Source organism: Argopecten irradians, chromosome 9, assembly GCF_041381155.1.
Source record: "Argopecten irradians isolate NY chromosome 9, Ai_NY, whole genome shotgun sequence".
Taxonomy (NCBI): Eukaryota; Metazoa; Mollusca; class Bivalvia; order Pectinida; family Pectinidae; genus Argopecten; species Argopecten irradians.
The window spans coordinates 36885055-36907405 of NC_091142.1; the positions used below are offsets into that span (position 1 = coordinate 36885055).

At 35.5% G+C, this 22351-nt stretch overlaps 1 protein-coding gene across 1 annotated transcript; it reads left to right on the plus strand.

The window, feature by feature from the left end:
• Positions 1–203: 203 nt before the first annotated feature.
• LOC138332224 (uncharacterized) lies at positions 204–18390 on the plus strand. Its single transcript, XM_069280226.1, is given in 5 exon segments — positions 204–444; positions 2030–2133; positions 3345–3467; positions 11740–14618; positions 14620–18390. Coding segments are annotated over 4 exon segments (5115 nt in total). The 5' UTR covers positions 204–444; positions 2030–2069; the 3' UTR covers positions 16669–18390.
• Positions 18391–22351: the final 3961 nt, after the last annotated feature.

Here is a 22351-nt window from a genome sequence, read left to right on the forward strand (position 1 = left end):
GTGATTATTGTTAATTTGAAACCTGGAAGGATCAAGGATTATACCAGGACATTCGCATATAGATAAGTAACACTTTAAATCATCGTACTACTCTTGTACCACCACCAATTACTTTAGACATTGTAAACCCTCTCTGTATAATATTGTATATATAATTAAATTGTGTTTTGAATTTAACTGCTGGTTTCTCCTTTCTGTTATTCGTTCATGTAACAACACAAACACCCGAATCAGTCGGCATTAACCGATAACACGGTGTTGGCCGAAAGTGCCACTGCATTCGTGGAATAATGTCGTGACTGTTACGTATGTAGAATGAAGTACTACCAGGCCAATTGTAGTGGAGAATGTCTGGAGTGAGGGTCACTTTTGTACAGAGGACAGTAATGACACGTCTGTTTCCATATGGAGGTTTGGGACATCAACACTTATCATATGTAGTCCGTACGTATACACACTGCTGATATATAAGTTATTTATATAATGGGAAATAGTTAAAAAGTGGATAATTTAAGTGAGTATAATATTATAAAGTTTATATAACATATTAATTATGAGAGATTTTATGCTTATTTATGTTGATTGTATATGGGTTTATAGGTACGTGTATATAGAAAAAAAATCATAAGTACCCAAGATAAATCGAAAGTGTCTTTTTTTATTTCACGTTTAGAATCATTTTTGTCTTGGGATGTTAATTCACATAGTAAATATAATCATAACATTAATATTACAATTCAAATATTTGTCCCTTTCGAATAGAAAAGTATTATATAGTAACTGCTAATTTTCTGACGTCATACATATATACAAATGGCTACCTCCAGTGTACATTGTATACAGCATTGTAAAATGTATCATAATAGAGTTTTAATCAAAAAACAACACAGACATTATGCCATCTCTCGAACGACATAAACACGGAATATTTTATGATTCTTTATTGACGTTATCGAATAAGACTACGAAAGATGGATTAAAACAAATCTTATTTGTAAAGATTATTTATAGAGCCAGTGTAATCGATGAGCTACATGCCAAGGACGTTTAGAATAATGATCATTACCACCAGGGTGACGAACAGTAAACACAAATATTTTCAAGACGTCATTAGGGTATTATTTTTTTCGGATTCTATCTAAGTCTCAACTTTTAAGATTTACACCTTTCGTAAATGGTTGTGTCAACCGACCACCCGTTTGTCTAATTTGTTGATCATTTAAATAGGTATTTACACAATTTAATAACTTACTAACCAGCAGTTTGTAATTTTTCATTTCTGATAAATATACTAGAAATTAATTGAATGGATCCTATTTAATTATACTGTTGAATGTATCTGTTACTGTACTTTAAACAAAGGCTTGTTACTAATTTTTGACATTTTATTCATTGAATAATGGAGTTGAGTTATTTACAAATTGATTGTGTATTTTATAGAAATTATATTTTATATCGACATGCGGGTACAGAGAAATATCATCATGCGTGAACTACATTGTAAATCTTATATATAGCTGGTTTTGATACGTTATCAAATCACCATTTTGTCGTAATGAATAGTATTTGCGGTCATATGTATTGTTATTTTTACGGGAGAAGACGGATTATACGTTTACAACTTGTGTCCAATCCCATTTGTATATATTGTGCCAATAAAATATGTTTAAATCAAGCAAGCAAACAAAAACAGCAAGGTAAACAGGCTGAAATGTTGAATTGTCCACGTGAACACAAACGCATAAACAAAAAAAAAAGCAATGTCGAAAAGATATTTCTTTAAATATTTTTAAGTCAACTCACAGTTCCCGATCAATCACTTTTATGTTTATGAAAATTAAAAATATTAAACTAAATTTTCTTTCTCCACAAACATTTTCTTTTGTATATGATTAAGTCTGATTATTAGTTTTTATAATTGAACCGAAAAAATTTGTTAATATTTTAAACTTAAATTTTTATGCGGCAAACTTGGGTCGATTATCATGTATGAATTCGATAGGAGTTTTAACACGATTTAATTTTACAGGTATTGTACCCTCGAAATCGGATATCATTAGATAAAAGAGATGGCAAAGAAATACCATGCAGCGACATCTTTATTGAGTGTTCAAGGGACTGCCATCAAGAAAGGTTCAGTATGAATATTTCAGCATTTCTTATTCCTTTGGTCTTCATTTAAACTTTCTATTTATTACATGCCAGTGTAGACACTATAAGATTATATCCCAACCTTATTACAACAGAATTTGAATTACGGTCTTTCATACAGAGTTCAGTATGTAGATAAACGGTCTATAAAAGCACATCAGTACTTATCGACTAGTGGTGATCTAAATGACTTTCTGTCATTTTGAGTTCACCTGGCCCGAAGAGCTCCGTGACCTTATGTCACGACGCGGCGTCCGTCGTCCGTCATTTTTTTTATTAAAATTCCTAATAGCCATGAATGGCTGTATGGATTTTGACCAAATTTGGTCAGACGTTTTCTTGGGAGAAGGGGTACCAATCTTGTATAAACGGTAACCCTGAGGGACGGGACCCAATAGGGGAAATATAGAAATTCTTTAAAATCCTTTTTCTTCCTCTGCAGGAATAGAGGGATTTAGTTCCAATTTGTTCTGAAGCTTCCGTGGGTGAAGGGAACCAATTTTGAACAAATGGTGGGCATAACCTCGAGGGGCCTGAGGGGCGGGACCCAATAGGGGAAATTTAGAAATTCTTTAAAATCCTTTTTCTTCTTCTGTATGAATAAAGGAATTTAGTTCTAATTTGGTCTGAAGCGTCCAATTTTGTAAAAACGATGGGCCTGGTATCCCAGGGGCCTGTGAGGTCAATAGATTAACTTTAAATGAAAAGCTTGGTAGCCCAATGGACCTCTTGCACTTTCACTTAATTAGTTTCACCCTTCTTCACCTTCAGAGATCTCAGAGTTCCCATTGACATAAGATCTGTTTCCTGTAAAAGGAAACCCATTTCTTTCTCTATAAATTCTTAATTAAGTGAGAATATAATGACATAGTTGAAAAAATATGCAGCCAAACATGTGTATAAAGACCACCCAAGCGGTCAGGAAAAATGGTCCTAAAAGCCAGATGGTTGACATATTGGGACCCTGGGATAGTGGTTTTATTAAGCACGTGGCCTTTATACAAAAGTGGTTGCTAAAACAGTTTTACAGTATTGGTTCATATGTAACATGGATGATAAACGCAGTATAATTCATGTTTTTGCTATTAAAAATGAAATAGTGCTTCCCATTCATTCCTAGAATTATTGTAGGAAAGTCATTTACAATTTTACATCGAATTATTCAATATTGCTTTAATTTTTTTTTCTTTCAGATGAAAACCCGATTAAAATCATCAAACAGTACGTGTATCCACAGAAAGGATGCAATATACAAGTGGGAACAGAGAATACAATGATCATCAACGAAGCAGGAAGACTTCTTGTAAATGAATCAGGTACATATTCAGATATATATCGAGAATACATGGTTAGTATCTTACAATACTTATGTAGAGAATACATGGTTAGTGTCCTACAATACTTATGTAGAGAATACATGGTTAGTATCTTACAATACTTATATAGAGAATACATGGTTAGTATCTTACAATACTTATGTAGAGAATACATGGTTAGTATCTTACAATACTTATATAGAGAATACATGGTTAGTATCTTACAATACTTATGTAGAGAATACATGGTTAGTATCTTACAATACTTATATAGAGAATACATGGTTAGTATCTTACAATACTTATATAGAGAATACATGGTTAGTATCTTACAATACTTATGTAGAGAATACATGGTTAGTATCTTACAATACTTATAGAGATAATGGTTAGTATCTTACAATACTTATGTAGAGAATACATGGTTAGTATCTTACAATACTTATGATAGAGAATACATGGTTAGTATCTTACAATACTTACATAGAGAATACATGGTTAGTATCTTACAATACTTATATAGAGAATACATGGTTAGTATCTTACAATACTTATAAGAGAATACATGGTTAGTATCTTACAATACTTATATAGAGAATACATGGTTAGTATCTTACAATACTTATATAGAGAATACATGGTTAGTATCTTACAATACTTATATAGAGAATACATGGTTAGTATCTTACAATACTTATATAGAGAATACATGGTTAGTATCGTACAATACTTTATATAGAGAATACATGGTTAGTATCTTACAATACTTAATACAGTAGTATCTTACAATACTTTTATAGAATACATGGTTAGTATCTTACAATACTTATATAGAGAATACATGGTTAGTATCTTACAATACTTATATAGAGAATACATGGTTAGTATCTTACAATACTTATATAGAGAATACATGGTTAGTATCTTACAATACTTTATATAGAGAATACATGGTTAGTATCTTACAATACTTATATAGAGAATACATGGTTATCTACAATACTTATATAGAGAATACATGGTTAGTATCTTACAATACTTTATAGAGAATACATGGTTAGTATCTTACAATACTTATATAGAGAATACATGGTTAGTATCTTACAATACTTATATAGAGAATACATGGTTAGTATCTTACAATACTTATATAGAGAATACATGGTTAGTATCTTACAAACTTATATAGAGAATACATGGTTAGTATCTTACAATACTTATATAGAGAATACATGGTTAGTATCTTACAATACTTTATATAGAGAATACATGGTTAGTATCTTACAATACTTATATAGAGAATACATGGTTAGTATCTTACAATACTTATATAGAGAATACATGGTTAGTATCTTACAATACTTACATAGAGAATACATGGTTAGTATCTTACAATACTTATATAGAGAATAAATGGTTAGTATCGTACAATACTTACATAGAGAATACATGGTTAGTATCTTACAATACTTAATACATGGTCAGTATCTTACAATACTTTTATAGAGAATACATGGTTAGTATCGTACAATACTTATATAGAGAAAACATGGTTAGTATCTTACAATACTTATATAGAGAATACATGGTTAGTATCGTACAATACTTATATAGAGAATACATGGTTAGTATCTTACAATACTTATATAGAGAATAAATGGTTAGTATCGTACAATACTTACATAGAGAATACATGGTTAGTATCTTACAATACTTAATACATGGTCAGTATCTTACAATACTTTTATGAGAATACATGGTTAGTATCGTACAATACTTATATAGAGAATACATGGTTAGTTTCGTACAATACTTTATAAGAGAATACCTGGTTAGTATCGTACTATACGTTATATATAGAATACATGTTTAGTATCTTACAATACTTATATAGAGAATACATGGTTAGTATCTTACAATACTTATATAGAGAATACATGGTTAGTATCTTACAATACTTATATAGAGAATACATGGTTAGTATCTTACAATACTTTATATAGAGAATACATGGTTAGTATCTTACAATACTTATATAGAGAATACATGGTTAGTATCTTACAATACTTATATAGAGAATACATGGTTAGTATCTTACAATACTTATATAGAGAATAAATGGTTAGTATCTTACAATACTTATATAGAGAATACATGGTTCGTATCGTACAATACTTATATAGAGAATAAATGGTTAGTATCTTATGATATTTATATTGAGAATACATGGTTAGTATCTTACAATACTTATGTAGAGAATACATGGTTAGTATCTTACAATATTTATATTGAGAATACATGGTTAGTATCTTACAATACTTATGTAGAGAATACATGGTTAGTATCTTACAATATTTATATTGAGAATACATGGTTAGTATCTTACAATACTTACATAGAGAATACATGGTTAGTATCTTACAATACTTATATAGAGAATACATGGTTAGTATCTTACAATACAAGGTTTATTTTGGTGTTTATTTTAGGATTTGTCATTATTGTAAAATTTTAACCGTCCATTTAGGCCATGGGCTAGGAGGGTCCCACATGCACCCCCCCCAAACCTCCGAACCAATATTTTTCTTAACCCTTATGACCCACTGATCACAAATCAAAAATGTTAACATTGCATAAGTTGGGATGAACTTCCGGTTATGACGTCATCAAGATGGCCGCCATCTCAATTTTCACTAAAAAATGAAAAATAGTCATAACATTGACATTTTTCAACCGAAGTAGACAAATGAGGTATCAAAATGACCACAATAGAACACTAAAAACATATCAGGGACCAAATAACCAAATATATGTAGTGATTTTTACGCAGGAAGTGAAAAAATAGGATTTTAAGCTCAAAAATGTTAATTTTTTAGTAAATTTTTCATATTTTGCTTGACGCAACAAAAACGTTTTCCAACCGCAAACTGTTATTTCTATTTAGTTTTTTGTCCACTTCTTAATCAGTTTAAACAAAAACAAGTAAAAAAAACAATGTTAACATTGTATAAGTTCCGGTTATTACGTCATCAAGATGGCCGCCATCACGAATTTCACTAAAAATGAAAAATATTCATAACATTGACATTTTTCAACTGAAGTAGACAAATGAGGTATCAAAATGACCACAATAGAACAACAAGTACATATCAGGACCAAAACATCCAATATATGTAGCAATTTGTACGTAGGAAATGAAAAAATAAGATTTTTAACTCAAAAATGGTAATTTTTCAACAAATTTTTCATATTTGTCTTCATGCAGCAAAAATGTTTCCCAACAACAAATCATTATTCGTAATCAGTTATCTGATCTCTTATCAATCAATAAATCAATGAAAACACCAACAAAAAATAAAATATATAGAAATGCAAAAGATAATTATTGTTATATCCTCATTAGGTTTACAAAATATCACTAGGTGCGTATAATGGGCATATGCTATTTTTCGAAACCGCTGACGCTGACCAGCGTCTCAAAACTAATTATTACAGCACAACACCTACTGATAAAGAAACAAATGTAACCTATATTAGCCTGTGTTTCTGTTTATATCATTGTCCAGAACGTTTGTGTCTTTGAAAATGAGAAAATTCATTGTTTATTTCCTATGCATCGCATAGGCAAAATGTTAGATGGTTACTACAGTGTCACATATTTCTTTCACTGGTTCTTAATGATAACCATTATCATTGTACGTGCTATCTCGCCTCACTGCTCCATCCACTGAAGAGACTCGGCATGTCTGGTAGCTGGTAGTCCTTTATCAGAATATTCGAGATATCAGTATCAAATTCGTCGAAAGCCATAGCGTTGTCTTCACTGTCGATGAGCTGATGTGACAGTACATTACCAGTGTTTTCTAGCCTGTCATCTTTCATAACCCATCCTTGGCCAGAGTTCATATCAGGAACAATAGGTTCGGAGATGTGGGATCTCCCTCAGATTCTAATATATCGTATATACTTTTCCAGACTTCTTCGGCATAATGGAAACTACACCAGATCCACATTATTCGAATAGTGGAATTGGTTCTCCTTAGCACATAGCTCCATAATTTGTATGAAGTACCATTCATTAATGACTAATTAAAATAGTGGAACTTCGCTGCAGACCTCATTTATGACCTAAAAGAATCCACCTGTGCCATCTATGGTCACTGAAGGTTCACAAGAATGAGGAATTGTGCTTCATACGAAATAAGGAGAACCAGCTCAAACCTTCGCAGAATGTGGATCTGATAGTCTGGAACATCATATACGATATTTGAATCTACATGACACTGATGTTTCTTATGTTAACTCTGGCCATGGACGGTTTACAAGCTACAACCACGATGACAACCCGGTAATGTAATGTCACATCAGCTCATCAGCTCATCGCTATCGAAGACAAAGAACTAGTGAAAGAATATGTGACACTGTTAAGTAACCATATGACATTTCCTGACGTTATACACAGGAAATAACACTGGATGTGTTCATTCTAAAAGGCACAAAACGTTTCGGAAAGTGTCATGGTATTTACGGTATGACAGAATTACCTCAGTTTTAATTTGATACCATATAGCTATTAGTTGGCATTTTGCTGTAATAATTCAGTTTGAGACGCTACTAGTGTACAACATTTCGAACATGAAAGTGAATTATTTTGAAGTCCCACTTAGATATTCAGCCAACCTAAAATTCTTTGTTAAGATTTAAATTTTCAATAGCCACTTTTACATTCAGGAAATTCTAAGACACCAGGAAACTGTAGTCTCGGCGGTTTGGGAAAAATACACTATCATATGACCTGTATACGCAAACGGTGATGCTTTGTAAACCAAATGATGGTATAACAATAATTCTTTTTTGCATTTCTATATATTTTGTTGTTGTTTTTACTCATTGACAAGAGATCAAATAACTGATTACGATCAATAATAATTGTTGGAAAACATTTTTGCTTCATGAAGACAAATATGAAAAATTTGCTGAAAAATTACCATTTTTGAGCTTAAAATCTTATTTATTCATTTCCTACGTACAAATCGCTACATATATTGGATGATTAGGTACTGATATGTATTTGTTGTTCTATTGTGGTCATTTTGATACCTCATTTGTCTACTTCAGTTGAAAAATGTCAATGTTATGAATATTTTTCATTTTTTAGTGAAATTCGTGATGGCGGCCATCTTGATGACGTCATAACCGGAACTTATACAATGTTAACATTGTTTTTAGCCCACCATCATCAGATGGTGGGCTATTCAAATCACCTTTCGTCCGTGGTCCGTCGTCAGTCCGTCCGTCCGTCCTTCCGTCCGTCCTTCCGTCCGTCCGTCCGTCCGTCCGTTAACAATTCCGTCCGTCCGTCCGTTAACAATTCTTGTTACCGCTATTTCTCACAAAGTACTGAAGGAATCTTTCTCAAATTTCACATGTAGGTTCCCCTAGGGCCCTAGTTGTGCATATTGCATTTTGGGACCAATCGGTCAACAAGATGGCCGACTGGCGGCCATCTTGGATTTTGATAGTTAAAGTTTGTTACCGCTATTTCTCAGAAAGTTGTGAAGGGATCTTTCTCAAATTTCACATGTAGGTTTCCCTAGGGCCCTAGTTGTGCATATTGCATTTTGGGACCAATCTGTCAACAAGATGGCCGACTGGCGGCCATCTTGGATTTTGATAGTTTAAGTTTGTTACCTCTATTTCTCAGAAAGTTGTGAAGGGATCTTTCTCAAATTTCACATGTACGTTCCCCTAGGGCCCTAGTTGTGCATATTGCATTTTGGGACCAATCGGTCAACAAGATGGCCGACTGGCGGCCATCTTGGATTTTGATAGTTAAAGTTTGTTACCGCTATTTTTCAGAAAGTTGTGAAGGAATCTTTCTCAAATTTCACATGTAGGTTTCCCTAGGGCCCTAGTTGTGCATATTGCATTTTGGGACCAATCGGTCAACAAGATGGCCGACTGGCGGCCATCTTGGATTTTGATAGTTAAAGTTTGTTACCGCTATTTCTCAGAAAGTTGTGAAGGGATCTTTCTCAAATTTCACATGTAGGTTCCCCTAGGGCCCTAGTTGTGCATATTGCATTTTGGGACCAATCTGTCAACAAGATGGCCGACTGGCGGCCATCTTGGATTTTGATAGTTTAAGTTTGTTACCTCTATTTCTCAAAAGTTGTGAAGGGATCTTTCTCAAATTTCACATGTAGTTCCCTAGGGCCCTAGTTGTGCATATTGCATTTTGGGACCAATCGGTCAACAAGATGGCCGACTGGCGGCCATCTTGGATTTTGATAGTTAAGTTTGTTACCTCTATTTCTCAGAAAGTTGTGAAGGGATCTTTCTCAAATTTCACATGTAGGTTTCCCTAGGGCCCTAGTTGTGCATATTGCATTTTGGGACCAATCGGTCCAAAGATGGCCGACTGGCGGCCATCTTGGATTTTGATAGTTAAAGTTTGTTACCGCTATTTTTCAGAAAGTTGTGAAGGGATCTTTCTCAAATTTCACATGTAGGTTCCCCTAGGGCCCTAGTTGTGCATATTGCATTTTGGGACCAATCGGTCAACAAGATGGCCGACTGGCGGCCATCTTGGATTTTGATAGTTAAAGTTTGTTACCGCTATTTTCAGAAAGCTGTGAAGGGATCTTTCTCAAATTTCACATGTAGGTTCCCCTAGGGCCCTAGTTGTGCATATTGCATTTTGGGACCAATCTGTCAACAAGATGGCCGACTGGCGGCCATCTTGGATTTTGATAGTTTAAGTTTGTTACCGCTATTTCTCAGAAAGTTGTGAAGGGATCTTTCTCAAATTTCATATGTAGGTTCTCCTAGGGCCCTAGTTGTGCATATTGCATTTTGGGACCAATCTGTCAACAAGATAGTCCACCGGCGGCCATCTTGGATTTTGATAGTTAAAGTTTGTTAACGCTATTTCCCAGAAAGTACTGAAGGAATTTTTCTCAAATTTCATATGTAGGTTCCCCTAGGACCCTAGTTGTGCATATTGCATTTTGGGACAGATCGGTCAACAAGATGGCCGAAGGGCGGCCATCTTGGATGTTGATAGTTAAAGTTTGTTACCGCTATTTCTCAGAAAGTAATGAAGGTTTTTTTCTCATATTTCATGTGCAGGTTCCTGAAGGGGTCTAGTGCATTTTCGGACTTATCGGTCAGCAAGATGATCGACCGGTAGCCATCTTGGATTTTGATAATTGAAGTTTGTTTCTGCTATATATGTCAGAAAGTACTGAAAGGATCTTTCTCAAGTTTAATATATAGTATGTAGTAAAAGTTTGAAAAGCAGGGAAAAGATCCCTCTTTTCTGTTGTCAGACATAGATCATTCTTTGGTGGGCGCCAAGATCCCTCTGGGATCTCTTGTTTTTTCTTGTTTTTGTTTAAACTGATTTATAAGTGGACAAAAAACTAATTAGAAATAATAGTTTGCGGTTGGAAAACGTTTTTGTTGCGTCAAGCAAAATATGAAAAATTTACTAAAAAATTACCATTTTTGAGCTTAAGATCCTATTTTTTCACTTCCTGCGTAAAAATCACTACATATATTTGGTTATTTGGTCCTGATGTGTTTTTCGTGTTTTATTGTGGTCATTTTGATACCTCATTTGTCTACTTCGGTTGAAAAATTTCAATGTTATGACTAGTTTTCATTTTTTAGTGAAATTTGAGATGGCGGCCATCTTGACGACGTCATAACCGGAAGTTCATCCCAACTTATGCAATGTTAACATTTTGATTTGTGATCAGTGGGTCATAAGGGTTAAGAAAAATATTGGTTCGGAGGTTTGGGGGGGGGGGGGTGCATGTGGGACCCTCCTAGCCCATGGCATAATTCTGTTTATCCTGCAATCATTCCCTTGTAGATGACATTCAATACGAAAGCAAATTGCCGATATTTTTTTTTGGTTTTGTTCGAAGCGAGAGGCTTCATCGATGTACAGGAAAAGATTAATCCATTAAACCGAATGAGAATGTACTCCTTTACTGCCATGGGAAAGATATAAACGCCTTCGCAAACAGTCCCAGTAATTCTGGTCAGTGTGTAATATCACTGACACAATATGGAAATACTAAAAGAACAATGATTACCCATCAAAAACTTACTTTACAATACATACCTTTGCCTTTACAATATCTGTCAGTACAGTTTGTTGCACATGAGCAAGTATCATCTATAAAACTGGTAGTTTCTGCACAGTACATACCATCGCTCAGCATTTTAACTGTAGGACGATATATATGTATTTTTGTTTCAGCTCGTGGGGAAGCAGATCTCAATCGAGATGAGGTAATGGTCGGACTCCTGAATACCATACTGAACCCGAAGTTGCTGTCAAATCCTTCGCCGATGCCGCAGCGGACAGCGGAAGAAACATTTAAGAAGGTGTACGGAAAGCATTTCTCTGGTAAGCAATTCAGCGAGGTAGCAGGACTTCCTCTCGATTTGTTCGTCGACAAATATCCACAATCATTCAAAAGATATACCAAAAAAGGTGAGATAATGTTAAGATCATTGACGCGAAAACCTACCAATAAAATCAAAAGTCATACCAAACAGACAGCATCGAGACCTGAATCGGCATGTTCAAGCGTGGATACCAATACTTCATTTCATACTGCACAAGACTTTGGAAGTGATATTTCCTTATCAGAAAACGAGTTTTGTGAGCTATCTACGACACCAATTGGAAATGGGAAGAGTGTAAATGACTCAGAAAACAACATTTTGATAGCATCCTCAGGTGAAGGAAACGGAAGTGACGGCGACAGCCTGACGCCACGAAATGAGGACACTGTAGACAATAATGACATTACTGAATGTGATTCTTGGGATTGGAAAACAGTTACTAGAAAGAAGCATAAAAGAAAAACGTCTATCAGCCTCCAGAATAATTCAGAAATCAAAATGGGTCATCTTTGGAAAAATCCGCATGGTTTTACAGCACAGAAAAGTAACGATTTAGAAAACCGGACGGTATTGCAACAATTATTATCAAGACCAGAAGGCAAGAGTTTAAGGTTTGTCAGCGAAAATGCATATACTCGTCCTTTAAAATGCATGATAGACATTGTCAGCATGTGGAATACACCCTCCGAAAAAACATCTTACATAGTTATTGGTGCAAGCATGCAAGCGAATGGGAAGTTGCAACTTCAAGGACTGACATCAATGTGTCAATTTCAGCACTCTAAGGATCTCTTTGACAAAGACATTTTCACAACTAGGCCTGAATTTTCGTACTTTGAAACTACGTTAAACGGTAGATTATTCGGAGTGCTTAAATTGTCCAACAGAAATAGACATAGTGTGCCTTGTATTGTGAAATGTTCATACTCAGATGACGTGCAAGAAATCACAAAATCACAATTGTGGTATAGACCTCTCTCAACAAATAAAGTGTGCGATCCAACAGAAAATGAATATGCACAAATATTCGGATGGTTCAACAGCCACTCATTGCCTTCACCAACTAAACAGGAGATTGAAGAATATGGTAACAGCCAAGAAGGTGAACTGAAATCCGACGCAAATAGTGGATCGCCAGTTATCTACAAGACAATTCGAGAACTAGAAAAAATTATTAACCTGAGAAAGGACCATTTTGTTCTGATATCAGGTGACATCCCTCGAGGATTGCCACGCGCTGGAGCAATATCTCTAATCCCATGGATTGCGGTCTTCGATATGGATTCACATAGCAGAGACATAGGATTACTGCGAGAAAATGAGCAATTTATTTCAAGTCAAAGATCTTTACACGTCAGCACATGGAGAGAACCAGCGCCAAGCATCGTAGAAGAAGGAACGAGATGGTGCTTCATTCGAGGTCGACGAGATGATCCAAATAGCAAGATCAATCCACCTGATGACGTTCGCGTATGGTACAAAACCGTGCAGACATCTCTTGATGCGCACATAGAGCAGCTGAGAAAATTTGCAAGTGGTTACACCATTTTGACTGTTGTATTGATATGGCCGGCAGATGAAACCATCGCCCCTTTCTTGCAAAAGATGGTGTTGAAACTTGACGAAAGCATCGAGCCAGCACCTAAATTTGTTTTATTTATGTCTTCCAATCCAACCACTTCAATGGGACAAGCTGTGTATGAATTACTTTGTAGCGAGTACAAACAGACCCTCACAATCTTCCAATTAGAGCTAAAAGACATGATGAGCGGGTTAACCAGCTTCCTAAAAAGAAGTGAGACCCCGAAGAATAAAAAGTTTGAACTACCTCATTCAGACGAGTGCCTAAACAATAACATAACCGATGAAAACGCAGCATGGTTACGTGAAGATGTGGATGTTTTGTTTCGTACATGTCCGTACGCAAACGTAGAAGATGAACTGAATGTTCTCCAAGAGGAAAAAAAGAAATTCTATCGAGGTGGCACGCTACATTGGTCTACGTGGTATGGATGCGACTCTAGATCTCTGGATGTTCCAAGGGATTTGAGAGACAAATTTACACTCATTATTCAAGATCATATTAATGAAAATCGCGGCTGTCTTCTGTACCTCTACCACGACCCTGGATCAGGAGGAACAACACTTTCCCAGAGGCTACTGTGGGATTTCCATACACAAGTACCATGTGTACATTTGAAAACAAGGACGTACACGTCTATCAGAACGCTGAAGGAGAGGATTGAATTCCTTTATGACAAAACATTCCTACCAGTGATTTTACTGGTCGATGGAGAGGATGAAATGAAGGTTAAATCAATGTTCAGAGAGTTGAATGCTAGAAGCCCGATCATTATAATTTGTGTGAAACGGCATCCGTTCCAAGAAAATGACAAAAAAGTATCTTTTCAGAAACTCAAAGGTCATGTGTCCGTTGGTGAAGCAAAGAACCTAGCTCTACAGTACATAGAGCAATGCAAAGATGACCAGAAAAAGGTAAATGAACTTAAACGACTCTATGAAGAGGTTAAAAGCAAACGTCTCCATTGTCTCTATGAGTTTGGATTAACAGCCTTTCTTCACGAATTCACGGGCTTGACGTCATATGTCAGAGGTTATCTACAACACCATATCAATCACTCCGCCAAATCCATGGACGAGACAGTCAGAATCCTTGGATACTTATCCCTTGCTTACTTTTATGGACATACGTCTTTGCCTTGTCAATTTTTTTACAGAGCTGTTGCACAAACCGTCCAATTATGCGGTTGACATTGACGACTTTCCTTATCCTATCAACTTGTTCATCGTCCCAGACGATACTGAGGGAAGACGAAAGAACATACGGACTTGTCATTACTTGATTGCAAAAGAAATATTGGAATGTATTCTTGGAAGTGACAAGAAAACCTCTGGACGCTGCGGTAATGAGCTGAGCTACTCTGCAAAGCTAAATCTGTCACAATTTTGTCTTGAACTGATCGATTACGCCAGCAGCAAGAAGTTGAGGGGTGGAGTTTCAACTGACATAATTGTACATTGCTTAACAAGAATATTCATTTTCCGTGACAACAAAGACGTTGGCCAGACAACAGAACTACGAAGGAAACCAGTTTTGTCAAGAGTTATGAATGATATTCATTCAAATCCACCAAACTTTTCAGAGCGACTTCAGGTACTAGAAAGGTTGACAAATAACTTTCCGAATGATGCCAGCTTCCTTGCTCATCTTGGTAGGTTTTACTCGTTCTGTAGACCAGACGAAACCGAAAAAGCGGAGGAATGCTTCAAGAAGGCACTAGAACTGTGTCCGACGTGCAAGGACGAAGAAGACACGATAGATGATCGTTCAAAAACAGTTCTGGTACATATATACCATATGTATGGCACAGTACTGCAAAGGAGAATAGGTCGCTACACGGGGAACGCTGCTCATGATGAACCGGAAAAAGAGACAAATCAAGAAGACTTTAGACACAGGCTAGACGATATACGAGATGTTGCAAAGGACGCATGCAGGTTGTTTGAAAATTGCAGAAAGTTCACGGCAACTGGACAAGAGAATGGATACGGATACACAGGAGAAATAAACGTACGTCTTCAAGTATGTGATTTCGTACAGCGAAACTACAGGAATGGTGAAGGTGCTAACGGAATCAAAGGATTCCTCTCTTCCAGTGGGAAGGGAAGGTGTAAAACCAAAGAGTATATCAGGAAAAGCGCATACATCATCCCAAATCTGATCTCTGAGTGTTATATGGTAGTCGAGAAGGAAGATATTGATCCTGGGTTGAAAAAAGCAATAATATGGTATAATCATCTATTTCAAGCCAAGCAAATAAACGTTGAAGGTTTGTCTGTTCACGAGGACAACAATTCCTACCGACTGAAAATTGCCATTCGAAAGCAACGATATGCCAAATCTGACGATTCACTGGTGTTCCTAGAATATGTCGACAATCCTCAGGATATCACGGAAATCATCGAATGTTACGAGAAAATCATCCAGAATATGGCATGTGCGAATCAGTTATGCTACCGGAAACGGAAAGAAAGTGAATTAGAGTTCATGGAATGGTTGATAGCAATTAGGCACCGGCTGTGCCTTAGAAGATACACAGTTACAGATGTTCTTGAGCAAGTCGAGATATGGCATGGCAAAATACCATCAGCAATGTCATTATTTTACAATTTTGTCTTAAAAAGCATCATTGGAATCGGCACGACTGGCCAGAAAGGTGACACTGCAGCTCTTCTAGATGCACAAGCAATGATAAAAAAGATGCAGCAATACGGGAGATCAGTCTTGAGACCAAAATATCCAAGAGAGTGGATGGGGACATCGACTGAAGGAATAAAGTGTCTCATACCCGGGACACGACATCCTGGACTGTCCCCTGAGGACCATTCGCAGAGTGGAAGAGATGCACGTGTGTTCAAAGGAACTATCGCTCCTCCAAACCGGCGGAAGGCTTCAGGGTTCATACAGCTTGACCTGGGTGACAACAATATTGAAGTGCGCGTGTTTTTCATTCCCAATACTGTTAACCTATCGGGTTCTCAGTATGCTTCAAAGCGAGTGGAATTTGAACTAGCATTCAGTCTACAGCATGGCTATGAAGCTTTCGCAGTGAAGCTTCTAAAACTCTATGGTTGTTCCAACTGTGATAAATCCGTCGTAATATGCAGTCGAGAAAGCAGCGCACGTTGTCCAGATTGTCAAACATTGATTCAGAGAGACGACTTCACATTGATCCAAGGTAGGCAAAGTCCGTAGCCTACTTCATAGGAGAAAAGTGGAACAACATCACACTTCCAATACCTGGCAGCCTCCTGTATATTGCAATGTGAAATGTATGTGATTAAGATTAGTTTTCCCGAACCAAAAATGCAGACGTAAGTCTGACAAACCATATAAGTTTTTCCTCTTTATGAAACTATATGAAATATCTCGATTTAAGCCAGGGTTTTTTCCCGAGACATTGGGATACGTTTTAACAATTGGTATATCTATATTTTACGCATCAACTGTTAACTGTTAGCGATTTACATGTTCATGGAATACCACTAGATTTACCATAAACCTATGATACTTGATATAGGGTAACCGTTTAATTGTATTGTAAGTTATAGCATTACCTATGTTGATATTGATGACAGCTGATCTCTTTGTGATACGACTGTGTATCAGGCCATTCGAACCAAAAGGCCAAATATACCCATATTGTTCCGCCAGTCGTCGTGCGCCGTCTACCGTCACTTACAGAAACAATCCACCTTCATCACAAGTTTCTTTGTTGGGATTGAGTTGGACCTTTTCTGGAATCTTGGAAGACTAATTTTTGGGCCAGTGCAAAATGGCCGCAACAGCCATCCTCATGAAAATCCCGCTAAATCTATTCCTACTTTCTTGTTAGTTTTTAATAATTAAGATTCGTTATAGTTTGTGAGGGCGAGTTTGTTACATACTGTAAACCAACTACTAATTTTCGCGATTTCCATTTTAAAATAAATTCGCGAAGATTAACATTCGTAGACTTACCAATTGAATGATAATTCCTATCAATATAGATGGTATAGATATTAATTCGCGGAGATAAACTTTCGCGAATTTACTTGGTTCGCGAAATTTGCGAAAGTAAATCGCACGCGAATGAAAGTTGGTTTACAGTAGATATTATTTGGTCAATGTAGTCAGATGACAGGTGGGACCCTTTGATCTCATTTTTAAATGATGACCACGAATCTTTATTTTAATAGCATATATTGTACATATTAGACTTAGAGGTTTTAGTTGTGTATATAGAAAATACTATTTTGTAGTGACCATGTTTTAACAATTGTTATACTGATGTGTATTACCTGTAATTAACATAAATTATATTTCTCTGAGCCATGATGTCCAGGTACAGATATTGGTTTTATAACTATTCTGCTAAAATTGTTTATATTATTACAAATCATATTGTTCTTCCTCTAGTGTTGAAACTTGTAAAAATGTCTCAAGGTAGGGAGAATTTATACGGTAATGTACCACAGACCACTTTAGTTGTCCTGTGCATTTAGCATACATGTATATCGATTTCAAATCGTTTGTTTGACTGATGAAGTGTTTACATAATTCCAACAGTTGAATTACTAAGTCAACGCCTATTTAACTGCCTATATACATGTATATGTAGTCATTTATAACGTTGCCTTTGGTTGACCGTACCAGTGTTGTAATACGTTTATCCCTTTTTAAGTGCTTATCCACTTGCATTCGTTTTGGTTGGATGGCGCAAAATGAGGTAATCGAAGTCGTTTATATCGTTTTGGTTGGCTGCCTGGTGTAAAGGATAAGTACCTTTAAACATTTACAACGTTGCTTGTAGTTGGCTACGCGTGGTACTTATATTTAGAAGAAAATGTTTCGCACACAATTAGGCAATGTATGTGCTATATCTAAATGCCATTGACAGTTACATGTTTTTATGATGTCTTTATGCCATATATAGTCAAAGGGGGAAAAAGCCAGTATTTTGGGTTTTCAATAACTCTCGTTGTAAGATGCTTCAGAGGCAATCAGAGCGTGGAAAGTTTTTTTTCGGGTCAATCCAGAGATCCAAGACAACATCTTGACAATCAAATCAATTTTCTCTTTTTCACCTTAGAGATTAATTGACGCAAATTTATATTTCTTTGAGTTATGGTGTTCAGGTACAGGATCGAATACATTAATATATACCACTTAGATTGTTTTAGATTATTACACATTGTTCCCCTGTTTTGAAACTATCTATCCATAGACACTTTCTCTTATAATTGCCCAGACCATTAACCATATATTCGTTTCATATTTGTTCGACTGATGAAGTGCTGACAGACTTAACGCTCATTTTCACTGCATTAGCCTTTTGTTTATGTAGTGTAGCCATTTGTAACGTCGCCTGCGATTGGCCCAAGCAGTGGAAAAGTAGTACAAGTCATTTGTAACGTCGCCTCCGATTGGCCGTTCCAGTGTAATGTTACCCATGTAAAGACTAGTGTCGTTTTGGTTAGCTGAGTTATAGAGTCTAAGTCAGTTTCAACGTTTTGGTTGGTTGGCGTAGAGTTATATAATCTAAGTCATTTACATGGTTTTTGGTTGGTTGGCGTAGAGTTATATTATCTAAGTCATTTACATCGTTTTTGGTTGCAATTTGGTTTGCGTAGAGTTATATAGTCTAAGTTAGTTACATCGTTTTTGGTTGGTAGGCAGCTATACAATCTAAGTTAGTCACATCGTTTTTGGTTGGTTGACGTAGAGCTATACAATCTAAGTTAGTTACAACGTTTTGGTTGGTAGGTGTATGTGTGGAATCTAAGTCATTTTCATCGTTTTTAATTGGCTGTGTGGTGTACTTAAGTAGAGGATAACTATATTTACTTCAATCATTTACCAAGTCATATGTAGTGTTTTTTTTAAAGATTGAAAAGAATGTTTACATAATTACCACATTGATGCGCTCTTGTGAACCGATTCCTTAAATCTTAATACCATTAAGTCCTCACAATTCATAAACCAGCATATTCGTTAAAGTAAATGGATCTGATACTGCGTCCTCGATATTGCAGGGGTTATTATTCCTGTCGTTATAGACTTATTTAGAAGATTTCAGAAAGCGACCGCATAAATAAAAGTTATACAATGTACCGTTAAACGTACCAAAAGGACCAAATTACCTGTCTCGTCTGTGATTGCAAACAGAGCCTTTAGTTTTACCATGGCATATACTTGGAACGGATATTACGACTGTGATAGTAACTCCTGGAATATCGAGGGTGTTAATACCGGTGATATACAGCAAGATCACTAGCCAATTCGGATTACCAGTATTATGTTTACGCTACATAAGTGTCCCGGTAATTATATTGCCTGGAATCAGTTTTCTAGAATGTAGAAAGCACTCGATGACTATAGCATTACATTCATAAGCTGTCTAGAGAATTAATTTCAATTACATGTCAAATGTTGTATTAGATGAATATATTATGTTCCTGGTCGAGATTTATTTTTAAACAAATTTTTTATTGTTGCTAAAGATATTAAAGATGCACCACCGTCGACGAAAATTATTAAAAATAGGCGAATAAGTATTTTTCTTCAGTTACAAAAGTTACTTACTTTAAACCATTACCACCATTGAAACGTTTGAGCTTATTAAGTCAAAATATAAATATCAAAAATAATTTATTGCATCCCGAAAAAATTCCATGGCACTATGCCCTATATAGAATTAAGTACTGATTATGAACGCACCAAAAGCAAAATAAATTATATCATATACATGTTTGTGTTAAAGGGACAATTCAGTCTTTAGAGAACATTAAAATTTGTATATATATCAGATAAAAACAACTTCTTATGGAAATTACATCAGTCAGTGTTACTGTGATATGCCTGAAACGTCTATGGTGGTGACACGTGTGTGAAATATTCAAACTTGCTCGCTGTCCGCCATTACACACTTTGGTCGAACTTCTTGAAGGATTTCAGCATCTATGTAATTGACCATTATATATATGTATTGATCATGACCTAACATAAAAATGACACTCTTGACACATAATATTTAAATAATATATTTGAGTGCCATTTCTATGTTAGGTCGTGTAACTGTAATCTACTTTTAATGTAGGTTTCAGTACACTTATCAAGTCTCTAGACATCTCAAAAGACCCTATTTCAAGATTTTATAATATTTCACCCATTACCTCCTAAAATTAAATGATCAAATTAAAGTACATGTAATTAATTTACGCAAATTTGTAAACTTTTAAAGGGACAATTCAGTCTAAGAGAACATTAAAATGTGTACATATATCGGAAACAAACCAGTTCTAATGGAAATTAGATCAGTCTTTTTTCTGTGATATGCCAGAAAAGCCCATGGTTGTGAAATGCGTGTGAAATGTTCAAACTTGCTCGCTGTCCGCCATTACATATTGTGGTCGAACTTCTTGTATGCCGAACCCTGTCCCTTGCTCGTAAAGTAATGCAACTTTTGGCTAGAACTGCTCAAATCGCTCTGACAGTAGTGTGTTTACCTTATTAGGTGAATTGTCTTGCCTAAAAATCATTTTATTACCTTCTCAGTGGTTATGTAGTTCATTTGTTTAACGTGCGTGACTTTGGCTCGGGTATGGGTACAGAGTTAATATTGTACCTGCTTAATCGTATTGATCAACGATTTGATATTTCAACGATATTAATTAAAATACTTAACAATGTTGTGGAATTTGTCAATGTTTTACGTTATATGTTTCATAAGAAATGTAGAACAATACATTTATGCTATAGTTTGCTTATTGGTTATGTAAAAGAATTTGCCTGAGTGAATTGTCTCTTTAATTAGACACATATAAATACGATTGTATACCAGTTTGTTCAAATGATGGGTATTGTTTATTCTCTGTCGGCGGTGGAGCATTGATCTCACATTTTTTTTAATTCATAGTGGTATGCAAACTATGCGAATCCATGTATAAACCAATTCTCACAAAAGTTTGCAAAAAAAAAAAAAAATCATAACCCGATGAAACTATAAAAAAAACCAAGCCAAGTGACACCAAGGCTTAGTCTGTGACTATTTTTTTCAGACAACATATAAATACAGTAAAATAGTTAAAACGTACGGATCCATTGATTTTTCATGGGATTATTTTTTTCAAATCGATACGTCAATGTTGGTATGAAAGCAAAGAAAAATTAATCATTCTACAATAGTAGATTTTTTATCCTTAAATTATACGGTTTACACAAACAATATTTGAAAATTTTAACTGATATTTGATAAATACCTTTCAGGATAATATTTTTTATTTTAATTCTCAGAAGTGAGAATTAAGACATGAGTGCCAGTATTTTTGTTGTGCGTGTGTCAAAACTCGTACAAAATGTACCTTAATTCAGAATCATGCAAAACAGAGTGCATTTGGGGTTTAAAAATAATACGTTTGCATCAAAACAAAATACAATTTGCTTTGCACCAAAGCAAAATACGTTTGTTTTGTATGATTTGAATGTGGTTAACTTCTATCCACAGGACACCGCCTTCATTATTGAGTTACCACGTGTAGATATCACGGTATTTCTATAATGATGCGTCGAACTAATTTTCATTTGAAGTACCAGTGTAATGCCAACATAAATTGGTCAACCTTTGAAATGTGATATTTCCCATGACCTTGGGTAATATTGCCTATTTAATATCTGTGGTTGAATAGGTAACCCACATAATATAAATCCTTGGGTAGTCCTATAGCTATCTTCCGTAATCTTTAATCCGTGGCTAAATAAGTAACCCTATCTTTCGTATTTCGCAATTCGTGGGTAACCCTATCTTTCGTATTTCGTAATTCGTGGTTATGTAGGTAACCCTATCTTTCGTATGGTTTGAGTTCTTCTAAGAAAATACAAAAGGAATCAACACAAGCCA